Source organism: Diadema setosum, chromosome 14 (assembly GCF_964275005.1).
Source record: "Diadema setosum chromosome 14, eeDiaSeto1, whole genome shotgun sequence".
NCBI classification, from domain to species: Eukaryota; Metazoa; Echinodermata; class Echinoidea; order Diadematoida; family Diadematidae; genus Diadema; species Diadema setosum.
Window position 1 is genome coordinate 7,315,511 of NC_092698.1, and position 13,704 is coordinate 7,329,214.

General features: G+C 37.8%; 1 protein-coding gene across 1 annotated transcript; it reads left to right on the top strand.

The window, feature by feature from the left end:
• The first annotated feature begins 286 nt into the window (after positions 1–286).
• LOC140237578 (centrin-3) lies at positions 287–13,340 on the top strand. Its single transcript, XM_072317513.1, has 5 exons — positions 287–404; positions 9,463–9,598; positions 10,511–10,625; positions 11,111–11,302; positions 12,638–13,340. The coding sequence occupies exons 1-5, from the start codon at positions 388–390 to the stop codon at positions 12,679–12,681; spliced, it is 504 nt and encodes a 167-aa protein (XP_072173614.1). The 5' UTR covers positions 287–387; the 3' UTR covers positions 12,682–13,340.
• The last annotated feature ends 364 nt before the right edge of the window (positions 13,341–13,704 follow it).

The following is a 13,704-nucleotide window of genomic DNA, read 5'->3' on the forward strand; positions in this document are numbered from 1 at the left end:
TTTTGATTGGGTTGTTTCTCCAGTGTCTTTCTAGGGACGACTTGAATTGGTTTATGGTGGTAGCGTAAAATAAATAAAATTGCGTAATGACAACCCTAAGGGCAAAAACAAACAAAATCAAGTACATCCCCCATAAACAAAACAAAACAAAAACAAGAACAACAAACATACAAAGACAACAACATTGTACTTCAACTCGGGACTTCAAATCGGTAAGTTGGTCCTGCCGCCCTCTACTGCCTGTTTGCTTACATGTAAATGTTGGAAAAAACAAAACAAAACAAAACCAAGCACGAACGACGAGCGCCATTTCCAGTTCGAATAAGTAAACATCCTCCTTGAACAGCAACATTCCTGTGCTGTGGTGTGTCATACAAGGTTAACAAGATGAGTTTATCTTTGAGGTAGGTGTGCAGACTCAGTGTGCATTCGTAACGTAGGCTGATACTGAAATTAACTGAAATGGAAGGTGATGGAAACTGCCGCGCCGCTGCGCTGCTACACTGCTGCACGCACTAGATTCTCTAGTTAGTAGCAATCAAATGCACAGCAGATCCACTATGTGCAGTCCCATTCATAGTTTTTGGTGTTAATTTACATTATTTGTAAAACATGACAATGTCATCATTATTAAAGAGGTTCACTGACTTGATCATCTAGTTCCTTTAGAACATGTGGATGGCCCAGCAGATTGACCATTCTTCAATAAAGGCAGTTTCTTCTTATTTTTTTAACATCATCTGTAAGACCATATCAGTTCGGGAAACCCACTCACAAGGGGGGCCCCTCCTAATAAGTAACCCGTCCCCCTTATAAGTAACCCCGTCCCCCTTATAAGTAACCCCCAGGGCACCCCTTATAAGGAGTCTCCACGCTGTTTTGCAATGCAACGCGAAAATGAAAGGACTGCGGCAATTCGCTTGATTATGTCCATAAAGCTTCACAAGTTTCCTAGTTACTCACGAAATTTGAGCAAAATCGGTTTGAGGCATCATATCTAAAATCATGGATTTAAATGCGATGTCAAACGACCCATGCGAATGCTGAAATGCGAGCGATTACTGGCGTGAGTGTCGCCAGGCGCGGCGGCGCGGCAATGCTTGAGTGCAGACGTGGCGACTGAGTACGGAGGTCAGTCGCCACGTCTGCACTCAAACATTGCCGCGCCGCCGCGCCTGGCGACACTCACGCCAGTAATCGCTCGCATTTCAGCATTCGCATGGGTCGTTTGACATCGCATTTAAATCCATGATTTTAGATATGATGCCTCAAACCGATTTTGCTCAAATTTCGTGAGTAACTAGGAAACTTGTGAAGCTTTATGGACATAATCAAGCGAATTGCCGCAGTCCTTTCATTTTCGCGTTGCATTGCAAAAAAGCGTGGAGACTCCTTATAAGGGGTGCCCCGGGGGTTACTTATAAGGGGGACGGGGTTACTTATAAGGGGGACGGGTTACTTATAAGGAGGGGGCCCCCCTTGTGAGTGGGTTTCCCGAACTGATATGAATATGATATAAATTTACTCTTCTATTTACTAAATAAGGCCTAGCCTAGCTAGAGATGTCAGAGACGTAGAGTAAGAACCCCAATATTTGGTTGGCCTCCAAAATCCGGACACTTACCACTTATCAAAAGCCAGCAAATTCTACTGTCACAACACACGCATATCACATCGTTTCACATACTGGCACACTCGTTCACCACAGGAAAGTGCCTGAGTCACCTCCAAAAATCCAAAATCCCAAATTTTGCTGTCAAAAATGCAGAATCACCACAACTTTTCCAAAGCGCGCACAAATTAGGTCCTGTGTAAAGAATCGGGGTCCCGAAAAAACGCTAAAAATTGCAAAATTATGCCAATCTGTTGCGAGATTTTTCGCTTATCGCAAGCTCAGAGTGTGATGGTATCTTCAAAAATACAAAAGAAAAACAAAATCTCCGTACGTGTTGATGCAGTGAATAAATGTACAGGGGCTGAATGCAAGTGCAGAGTCCCCAAAATTCGGACACGAACGGGCGCTGCAACGTCCCCGATGCAAGTATGCAACCTTGCGCCAACAAGGTATGGCGCGCACGGATTTTTCAGTGGCCTTGTAAAGTATGCGTATTGACATTGCGCGCGTCTGAATTATGGAGAGGCTGTCCGAATTTTGGGGAATTGACGAGGTGATAATATTTGGGGATTCTGTGAAATTTTATGACCTATTTAACAAAATCAATATTGGGAAAAAGTAGGTTGATATATTTAACATACATCATTATAGATATAATTTTGTAGAGTATTATTTGAGTTGAACAAATATTGCAAAAAAGCTTTAAGTACACTATTCCAATTTTACTCTAGAGGTCTAATATATCAATAATGACTACAGCTTAGAGTCTAAATGTGAAAGCAAGATAGTCCATCAAGTGTCTTGAGATTATCCATTCATTCGGCATTCTTGTTCTGGGATACTGGAAAGATCCTCAGTGGTGAAGATACTACTGAATTTGATTATACATTCAAAACCTCAGCTTTTTCTTGACTAACAGTGGCTGTTATTCCATCGATTGTGGATGGATTGCCTATTTTGCTTCCTCTCTTCATTTACTATTCACATACATGTAATATCCAGAATGATTTGGGATTCAACTTTTAATACATGTGATGCTTGCTGCAATTCAAGATCACTGAGTACAGATCACAGGTCATGTAATCATGTCCCGCAAGGAGTTACATTGTACATACAAGAGCGTAGGTACAATAGCATGATCCAGAACACTGTTGGATTTTAAATACACATATTTTCTCCTCAATCTCTTTTTCTTACAGAGTGAGTCAGAACTTTGTGGGTGATGTACATGTAGATGCACATTCCTTTTCCTACCTTTACATGTGCTGAGGTTGCTAGTTAACTCCCCTATACAGTACATGTAATAGCACATGTTACACAACTAAATCCCCAGCCAAGCCCAAATCCTATATGTTCAGCAGCCCATGTCCAACGCTGATTATTCTTGGCATTAACATGGTTTCTTTTGCCACCAATTTCATACTTAATTCTTCGCCGTTCATTTCGTCACTGCGGATGAAGATGTGTCCACATGTGAGTGGTGACTTAAACTACAATTTAGCCTACGGTAATTCTTCCACTGGCCCTTTAAAGGACAAGTTTACCTTCATTAACATAAGGATTGAGAGAATATAGCAATATTTGTAGAACACATCATTGAAAGTTTGAGGAAATTGGACAATCCGTTCAAAAGTTATGAATTTTTGAATATTTTGTGCAGTCACCGCTGGATGAGAAGACTACTGCAGTGTATGATGTCACATGCGTACAACAATTATAAGGAAAATATAAAGAGAATTTCACAAAATTTCATCTTTTGAAAAAAGTACACATTCCCTTGACTCGTTACTGACGGGTAATGTTATTCCCATTGCCTTTAGAAAGAGGCAAGTGAAGTGCTCTTTTAATATGCAAAAAAAGTGAAAATATGTTGAATTTTCTTTGCATTTTCTTTATATTGTTGTACTCATATGACATCGCGAGCCTCAGTAGTCTCCTCATCCAGTGGTTCCAACACAAAAATTTTAAAAATTCATAACTTTTGCATTGATTGTCTAATTTTCCTCAAACTTCCACTAATGTGTTCTACTAATATTGCTGCATTCTCTCAATCCTTATGGGTCAATCCACGTCAAATCAACCAATGCTGTTAACCCGACCCCCTTCAATTTTCTTTAAACTCGCACCAAATGTGCCCCCATGTGTCTTACGGAAGATTCTGAAATATTTTGCCCCAAGGTCAAACGGTTGCTAAGATACGGCCCCCCTTAACAACCAATGCGTGGCCGAATAACCGAGTTTAAATAAAATTTGCTATTTTTGATTGACTGCTGCAGCCAGGTTAGATAAGATACATTGCTCATTTTCTGTAAATTGGAAGAACTTTATGACCTTAACATGCACAATATATTATGGCGCGGATCTGACAATCCGTTATTGCGCAAGAGGTCACCGAAAATGGTGTTAAGCGTCAAAGTTAATGCTTTCAGGTGCATGTTTGGAAGCTGATAACTTCAAAATTCAATTAGCTGAGATCCCAATATTATGCATATTTGGAGACTCTCACTTGCTCTACACACCTACCAAAAATCGGCCAAAAAGTATGCGTCGTTTTCTTGTAGGGCGCCCTCAAAGTTGGATTTTTTCAAAAAGTTGCCAAGTTCAAGGTCACAAATCACCCCTCGTCCCATCGAGGAGTGACACCAATTTTTGTGCATTGATAGACATTTACCTATATTTTCATTGGTTACCAAAAGACTTTTGTAACCAGAATGTTTGATAGCTGGTTTGCGCATTCGAAAATGGTCGTAAACACCCCCAAAATCAACGTAAAATGACACCTGGGGTTTACAGCACATTTCTAATTGTGATAAATCAGAGATGAAGTGCCAAGACACAATGGTATCTTCTGTGATGATAGTCTGTAATTAGTACAAAAAGGATATACATCACAAATCGTTTTGTCTTATTGGCAATGACCTTGAAAATGTAGCTGAAAACCGCAAAAAAACAATAAATCGGTCAATTTTCCGTAGCCATAATGGTGTTAAGCGTGTTTACATTGACTTTCATTTGTCTGCCATTTCAGTACTCTTGGTGACTTTAAGCTGAAAACTGCTAATCATGTTCCATTTTTATTCTATTTTAAGCTACAAATAATATTTCAGGTCATCTTTAGATCTTTTGACCTTGACATTGTTCTGAAAATAGCTGTAAATTCCTTAATATTAGCATATTCCCAACACACAAGATTTAACCATTAACAAAATTAATATTTCTCTCAGACAGAATGCCTGATCATATTTAAATTTACAGTACTTGTAGTCTGTAACGAGTATTTAGAGGATCTGGGATTAATTTATTTGTCTAACATGACAATGACCTTGAAAATACAGCTGAAAAACATAAAATCAATAATAATTGTTCACATTTCCAATAATGGGGTGTTTGCAATGACTTTGAATAGTATCCTACGTCATTTTAACATTACTGATGAGTTATAGCTGATAATTGCAAATCATGTTCCCTTTTTTTTTCCATTTTGAGCTACAAATAGTATTAAAAGTCACATCCATATCATTTGACCTTGACATTATTCTAAAAATCTATTTTAATAGCCATAATGCCTTAAGATGAGCATATTCACAACACGCAGTTATGAGCATTACAGCATATTTCAATACTGATTTTTTCACAGACAGAATGCATGATCTTGTTGATATTATTTTGCAGTATTGGTAGTCTGTAATGGATACTTTGAGGATCTGTAATGATCAATGCACACACATGCAGTAGTTTCTAATTTATCCAGAGTGTAGGCCTATAGATAATGGATGCACATTGTTATCTCCATTAACATTTTAGCCAGAGACCTACAATGATCAAAACACTAACAATTTCAAGACTACTTCCATCCTATGAATGTCATTGACTTAGATTTTCTGGTTCTGAATTTCACACACTCAGCATTCTGTCTGCGAAAAAAAAAAAAATCAAGTTTGAAATGTGCTGTAAAGATCAAGTGTCGTGAATATGCTCAATTCAAGGCATTTATGGCTATTTTTAGAATACTGTCAAGGTCAAATGATATGGATATGACTTTTGATACTATTTGTAGCTCAAAATGGAAAAAAAAAGGGAACATGATTTGCAATTATCAGCTATAACTCATCAGTAATGTTAAAATGACGTAGGATACTATTCAAAGTCATTGCAAACACCCTATTATTGGAAATGTGAACAATTATTATTGATTTTATGTTTTTCAGCTGTATTTTCAAGGTCATTGTCATGTTAGACAAATAAATTAATCCCAGATCCTCTAAATACTCGTTACAGACTACAAGTACTGTAAATTTAAATATGATCAGGCATTCTGTCTGAGAGAAACATTAATTTTGAAAATGGTTAAATCTTGTGTGATGGGAATATGCTAATAATAAGGAATTTACAGCTATTTTCAGAACAATGTCACGGTCAAAATATCTAAAGATGACCTGAAATATTATTTGTAGCTTAAAATAGAATAAAAATGGAACATGATTAGCAGTTTTCAGCTTAAAGTCACCAAGAGTACTGAAATGGCAGACAAATGAAAGTCAATGTAAACACGCTTTAGCACCATTATGGCTACGGAAAATTGACCGATTTATTGTTTTTTTGCGGTTTTCAGCTACACTTTCAAGGTCATTGCCAATAAGACAAAACGATTTGTGATGTATATCCTTTCTGTACTAATTACAGACTATCATCACAGAAGATACCATTGTGTCTTGGCACTTCATCTCTGATTTATCACAATTTGAAATGTGCTGTAAACCCCAGGTGTCATTTTACGTTGAATTTGGGGGTGTTTACGACCATTTTCGAATGCGTAAACCAGCTATTAAACATTCTGGTTACAAAAGTTTTTTGGTAACCAATGAAAATATAGGTAAATGTCTATCAATACACAAAAATTTGTGTCACTCCTCGATGGGACGAGGGGTGATTTGTGACCTTGAACTTGGCAACTTTTTGAAAAAATCCAACTTTGAGGGCGCCCTACAAGAAAACGACGCATACTTTTTGTCCGATTTTTGGTAGGTGTGTAGAGCAAGTGAGAGTCTCCAAATATGCATAATATTGGGATCTCAGCTAATTGAATTTTGAAGTTGTCAGCTTCCAAACATGCACCCGAAAACATTAACTTTGACGCTTAACACCATTTTCGGTGACCTGTTGTGCAATAACGGATTGTCAGATCCGCACCATAATATATTGTGCATGTTAAGGTCATGAAGTTCTTCCAATTTACAGAAAATGAGCAATGTATCTCATCTAATCGGGTTCCAGCAGTCAATCAAAAATAGCAAATTTTATTTAAACTCAATTATTCGGCCACGCATTGGTTGCTAAGGGAGGCCGTATCTTAGCAACCGTTTGACCTTGGGGCAAAATATTTCAGAATCTTCCATCAGACACTTGGGGGCACATTTGGTGCGAGTTAAAAAAAAATTGAAGGGGGTCGGGTTACAAATTGTCTGAAAATTGGTTGATTTGACGTGGATTGACCCTTATGTTTATGAAGGTGAACTTTTCCTATAAATTGTACTAGATTTCTGTCTCACAATGTGTAACAATCAGCATTAGTTAAATCAAAGACTAGTAGTGAGGTAAACATTTTTTGACTGAATATTCTCCAAAAATTCCACCCTAAAAAAAAAAAAATAAATAAAAAAAAATATTAAGTGTACTGGTAAGGGGTTCAACATTTCATTGAATTTCAATTATAAAAATGCAAAGCTCCCTTGTCTGGAAGGGACAACCCATCCCACACATTACTTTCTTCAGCTTGGTCCATCTGGATAAACTTATTACATAGTAAAATGATATACACAGACATGGAACAAGAGGTGACAAATACCATGATGTAGGCATTTATACTGTCCCTGAATATTCATTCTTTTTTTATTATTCTTTTTTTATTGAACATCTCCCCATTATTCTACCAGAAGTGTGCACAAGATCATTGAATTTTAATTCCAAATATGTAACAGCTCTGTTGTGTAGAAGGAGGACATCCCCCTCCCCCTCCGATCCACCTCCATAACTTTTGAACACTGTTAAAGGTCCTATTTACCACTGGGAACAGTTATTTAAAAAGTTTTCAAGATATGACATTTAATGCATATACAGTTAAACTCGCCTAAGTCGACGTCGCATATGTCGAATAATCGCGTAAGTCGATGATTTAAAAAAGTCCTGATTTTTCCCCATTGACGTACGTGTATTAATTCACTCACAAGTCGAATTTTGTAAGTCGAATACTCGCCTAAGTCGATGAAATTCCAAGAACACTTTCACGGAAAAATCATTGAATTCACTGTGCCTAAGTCGAATAAGATTTTATTGTGTAATAAATCACTGTCATTTATAATTCATTATTTATTACTCATCATTATTTTGTTTGTCAGATGAGTTTGAGGTGACAAAAAAAAATGATCTAAAATCAAAATTCAAAGCGATCGCATGGGATCGTTTAACTCTCTTCGTATTTGGAGATCCGCTGGTACAGCCCTGTCAGCTGTCGCGCTACGTACGTACAGCGTTCGTACAGTACACATGCGTTCATTTACATACATAGTATTGAGCTTGCAGTGTACATGTAGCTTGGCATTTGCAGCGCTGTGCAGTGGAGTGGTATAATGGATGAAGCTGCTGAGTTTTCAAAGCGGAAAGTAGGGGGAAAGTTACGGGCACGGGTAAATCAGAATTGCACCTCTACACGCATTTCAAGCCACGGTATGGTAAACTGGAATCAATCACTGCTCAAATATCGTCCATATTCACTTCCCCAAGGTTTAACAAGGGTGTAAAGTAATCGGACCTGTGCCAATACTAATGCACTGTCCATGCAAAGTTAGCCGCGGCCCTGCTGGGCGACCCGTGCTGCGGCACACCGCTCCAGCTCTCGGCTCCAGAGTAGACAACATACATGTACATTAAACATACATTTATGTACATGTATGTACCTGTGGTGAAACTGTAAGTCGATTTTTTTCGACTTACGCACAAGTCGAAAATCGCCTAAGTCGATGTGTTTTGCTCAGTCCCGAGAAAATCGACTTATGCGAGTTTAACTGTATGTGTAGGTCTGATGTACCACAAAACATCCCATGATATAAAATTTTTGCAATAAAGCCTAGAATATAAGGAGATGTATCTATATTTTTTTTTCAATATTCTGTAACTGTAGACGGTCTAGTCTGGAAACATTTTTATTATAACTATTGTTCACATTTTGTATATTTAACAACGATAGTATGATTTTACCGATTCAAATTTTTACAGTGGTTGTTTCTATCCCTAATTCACATTTTAGAACTATTTTAAAGCACTAATGCTGGGTTTTTGTTTCATCTGCAAATGGTAAATTATGCCTTTAAGGGACTATACAGTACTGGTTGAGGTGAGGATTCAGGTTTATAACATTCCTAAGTGAGATAATGAGAACCTCTTATAAAATATGAAAGAGCGTGTAATTTCAAGAAGGATTCAACATTTATTTGATGAAAATTGGTATTCAAATGGCTGAGATATCCAAAAAGTAATAATAACAAAAGGCGACAGGCCACACCTTTTATTAGGATCTCTTTGTTTCACCTTGTTTTTGGATATCTCAGCCATTTCAAAACCGATTTTCATCAAATAAACTTTTGATTCCCCTTAGAATTGCATGCTCTTTGACATCTCATAGAATGGTTTCTGAATATCTCGCAAAACGTTAAAAGCTAAATTCTCACCTCAACCAGAATTGTACAGTCCATTTAAGACACGCCCACATGGATCAAAAAGTGACAGGTTCCAAAACTTTACCGTTCACATCGTCCCTGAATGTATTACCCATGTGGTCTTCTTTAATACAGATCTGATTTTGCGGTTGAGAGGCCCAAGAGGAAGAAGCGGAGAGAATTGACAGAAGAGCAGAAGCAGGAAATCAAAGAAGCGTTTGACCTCTTCGACACAGACAAAGACAGAGCTATAGACTACCATGAGTTAAAGGTAGGATGAATGCAAACTGTATGATGCTCATAAATGCATTTTTCTTGTCATGCAGAATAGCTTTTTATTGTGGCACCGCACTGTACATTTCTTGAAAAGTAATAACCCTGCGTGCTTGGCACCGAAATGGTCTGGAATGAATGCGTGTTGAGTTCAACAAAAATTTTAAATTTCCAGTGACATTAATATGATATGATTCATGTTTCACCACATTTTTGTTCACGTTGTCATAATTTGGGTGTATTTTTGTCTTGCTGGTGATGTCCATGATCAATATATTCATTACTATGACTTAATTATCATTATTTATATAACGCCTGAAGAGATCCTTGTCATTTGATTGCTTGCTTGACATTGGTCCATCCGATTGCTCCATTGCACGCTCACTGAGAGCCCGGCACACTACGCATGTTAAACGCTTGCGTTTTCAGTGTGTTTATGTGACAGCATGCTAGCGTAAAGCGCTCAGTGAGCACTTTCGCGATCTCAGATTCTCTGTTACATCAAATGACAATTAAGGATCTATTTTAGGCATTATATAAAACAAATAATTAATGTTTGATCCATTCAACGAGGCGCATTGCACTCATAAACATTCATTATTTGTATAATATTGCAGAGTTGCTAAATTCATAGGGCAAATCAATTTGATTGAATTATTAGTAGCTGTGACAAAGGCAAATTGCCTTAGATGTGTATGTTAATGGTTGTGTTCCTAAAATAAACCTTGCTGCATGTAGCCTATCTGATAATATCTCAAATTTGTTGTTAAACAATTTAAGAGGAAATGTTAGCCAGGTAGATCTACTATATTTGAAATACAGTATTTCTGTTCAGACTTGCAGTGAGAATTCCCTTCATTACACAGTCCATATACACAAATTGTTATCGTTTGTACTGTATATGATTCAGGTGGCTATGAAAGCTCTCGGCTTTGACGTGAAGAAAGCAGATGTCCTGAAGGTTCTCAAAGATTACGACAGAGAAGGGACTGGGAAGATTACATTTGAAGATTTTAATGAAGTCAGTAAGTATTACTTACATGTTTTTAATGCTCAAGTTAAGCTAGTTATCATGAAAAACACTGTCCCTGCTTATACGAGAGAGAATGAGATGGGAAAGAGATGGACACTTTTTTTTTTAGCTCACCTGAGCCGAATGGAGTAAGTTGAGTCAGTTTTGTTTATGTGCACTGTGACAGGTAAAGGTTACCATGTTTTCCTTTTATTCCACATGGCATATAGCTGGTACAGTGCACTCTTGTTGTAATGAACATGGTTACAGTGATATTCCGGTTACAACGAAGCAATAATTTAGGTCGCGACATTATCCGCACTATGTTTTTTTTTTTTTTTTTTTTTTTTTGTTCGGTTATAAAGAAATTTTGATATAACAAAAGATATCTGCCAGTCCCAAGGACTTTGTTATAACAGGAGTCACTGTGTTTATGAATTTTCCAAATCCACTGATAAATGTTGGGGAATCTCCCTCACCCTCTACCATCTATGACAGTCACAGACTGGATGCTGGATCGTGATCCCCAGGAGGAGATTGTCAAAGCCTTCAAGCTCTTCGACGATGATGAATCCGGCAAGATCAGCTTGAGGAACCTAAGGCGCGTTGCCAGAGAACTGGGGGAAAACATGACGGACGAAGAGCTGAGGGCCATGATTGACGAGTTTGACCAGGATGGCGACGGAGAGAGTGAGTTTATATCGTGAAATTTGTGGGCAAAGAATACAGTGGACTCCTGTTATAACACAAATTTTCTTTCCTTATATCGAAATTTTGTTATAATCGAATGAATAAACAATAAGAATACATAGAGTTGATAAGCTGGCGGGCCGAAATTTTACTTCGTTGTAACCGGAATTTTGTTATAATCGTGTTCGTTATAATGGGAGTGCACTGTACTTTTATTGCAAGGTTTAGAATTAGATATGTTTTAAAATTGCAAAATTCTGGTTACATTGAAATGAAAATTCAGGCTGCTTTTTATCTGCTCTATGCTTTTAATTGTTTATTTGTTTGGTTATAATGAAATTTTAATATAATGAAAGAAAACTGCCTGTCCCGAGGACTTTGTTATGAATGGGAGTTCACTGTATCTCACTCACAATACAGACATGATTAGACGTGAATGGATATGTGCACATTATCAACAGAAGTATGCACTTTGATAGTCGAGTGCAAGGTCACACCCTACTTTGTAATGCAAATTAATTGTGTATTCAGAAACCTCATGATCTACAGTGGCATTAGTTTCATCTGGTTGGCCAGCACCAAACTACACATGATGCACCACGCGTTACCCCGGGTACCGTAGTACCCCGGATTACCGCGTTGTGTAGCGCCACCTCACGTCCATTCGAGAACAGTCAGAGAAAAATGCATGCACTGTGTGCGTGTACATAGTCCTTCCCATGCCACTGCATGTTATACTATGCGTGCATGAAAGCTGCGATACCACTAGCGTGTGCTTTAGTGTAGTGCAGTGCAGTGGCTAGCGCGCGCTAGCTCCAGCACCAAAATAATTTCCTCTTTTTGGCACCCAGGGTACAACCTTTTTAAAAAAATAAATAATTCAACAAAATGGCTGATTTTTATTTGGTACCCCGGGATACCATTTATGTCATCACATTATGTTTTTCTTTATTTTTAGTCTCAAGAATTACCTTGTAGTAAGAGAAACACACATTGCCAAAGGTTAGCATGTAACAGATCTTAACTCCCAACGACCTACCGGTACCTCATTATACCAGTAAGGAGATTCTCGCTGTATTAGACCTCAATATGTTAGGATTCCCCTGTAGAATGGTGCCTTCTTGCTACAGCATTTGATAATTTTACACGTAATGATGAGAGTCAGAGAAAACTGTCACAAATGTAGTATTATGTGTTAATGGAAAATACTGCCATCAAACTGAATCTCTGTATTTGTTTGTTCAGTTTGCTGATTTATTGCATGAGCAACCTGATTCTGTAATTTGTAAAATTGTCACTTTTGTGTGTGTGTGTTCATCTTCTTTTCATTTCTAGTAAACCAAGAGGAGTTTCTTGCCATCATGACTGGCGACACGTGATGTGAATCATTCCAGCAGAGAGAACTGTGACTCTTGGACTATCCCAGGATCATATGAACAATATTTTGTGACCTTTGCTCCTTAAAGGAGGGACCAATGTCTTGTGATTGCAAGTGGGGCGGATCTGCTTCTCTTCCTACCTGTTCAAGTGTATTGTGATGTTTTGGCTATTTTCTTGCATCTTTATTCATGCTGTTTACACAACTGCGAATCTTCCAAGCATAAGCTAGAAAAAACGTATTCTCCTTTGAGTGAGATGAGTATCCAAGATACCAATTACTCTTTGATGTTTACTATTGCACTTGGGTTGGTGAGGGAAATATTTTTTTTGACCAGTTTTGTTGCATAGTCTTCACTGTTTGACAGAAAGGCAAATATAATGTTTGTAGGTTTTGTGAACTTGGTCAAGCACCCTTTAGTCAAAATATTTACCTTACGAGAGGTCATCTGACATGAAAGTTAGGGCTATTAATGTGACATACAGTAGCCAATACAATGCAGACTGTGTAAGCAATATGTCATGGGTGACCTGTTGAGAGATGGTCATCCGCACATATCGAGTGTTCACTCATGTTAGTGTCCCGAGTCCTAACTTGCCCTCAATTTAGGTTATAACTGTCACTCAAGTCAGCCTTAACCAAAGTTTTTTTTTTTTTTTTTTTTTTTTTTTTTTTTTTTTTTCCAAGCCCTATGTGAATGATTCAGTTGGAAGGTGTGATTTCTGTGTGCCTAAATGACGGCTTTTCAGAGTTAATGTTTAGTTACACTCACTTCATAGTCAAACAAACTCTTTTCATTACCAGTACTGCTTTTGCCGATGAAAGGGGAAACTCAGAAATACATACAGTTAAACTCGCCTAAGTCGACATCGCATATGTCGAATAATCGCGCAAGTCGATGATTTTAAAAGTCCCGATTTTTTCCCCATTGACTTACGTGTAATAATTCACTCACAAGTCGAATTTTGTAAGTCGAATACTCGCCTAAGTCGATGATATTCCAAGAACACTTTCACGGAAAAAC

What these genes read in the sequence shown, in the direction of transcription:
- LOC140237578 (XM_072317513.1), top strand. An exon ending in TAGACTACCATGAGTTAAAG is followed by an intron (nt 9,599 to 10,510) that starts GTAGGATGAATG and finishes TATATGATTCAG; the next exon opens with GTGGCTATGAAAGCTCTCGG. An exon ending in CCAGGATGGCGACGGAGAGA is followed by an intron (nt 11,303 to 12,637) that starts GTGAGTTTATAT and finishes TTTCATTTCTAG; the next exon opens with TAAACCAAGAGGAGTTTCTT.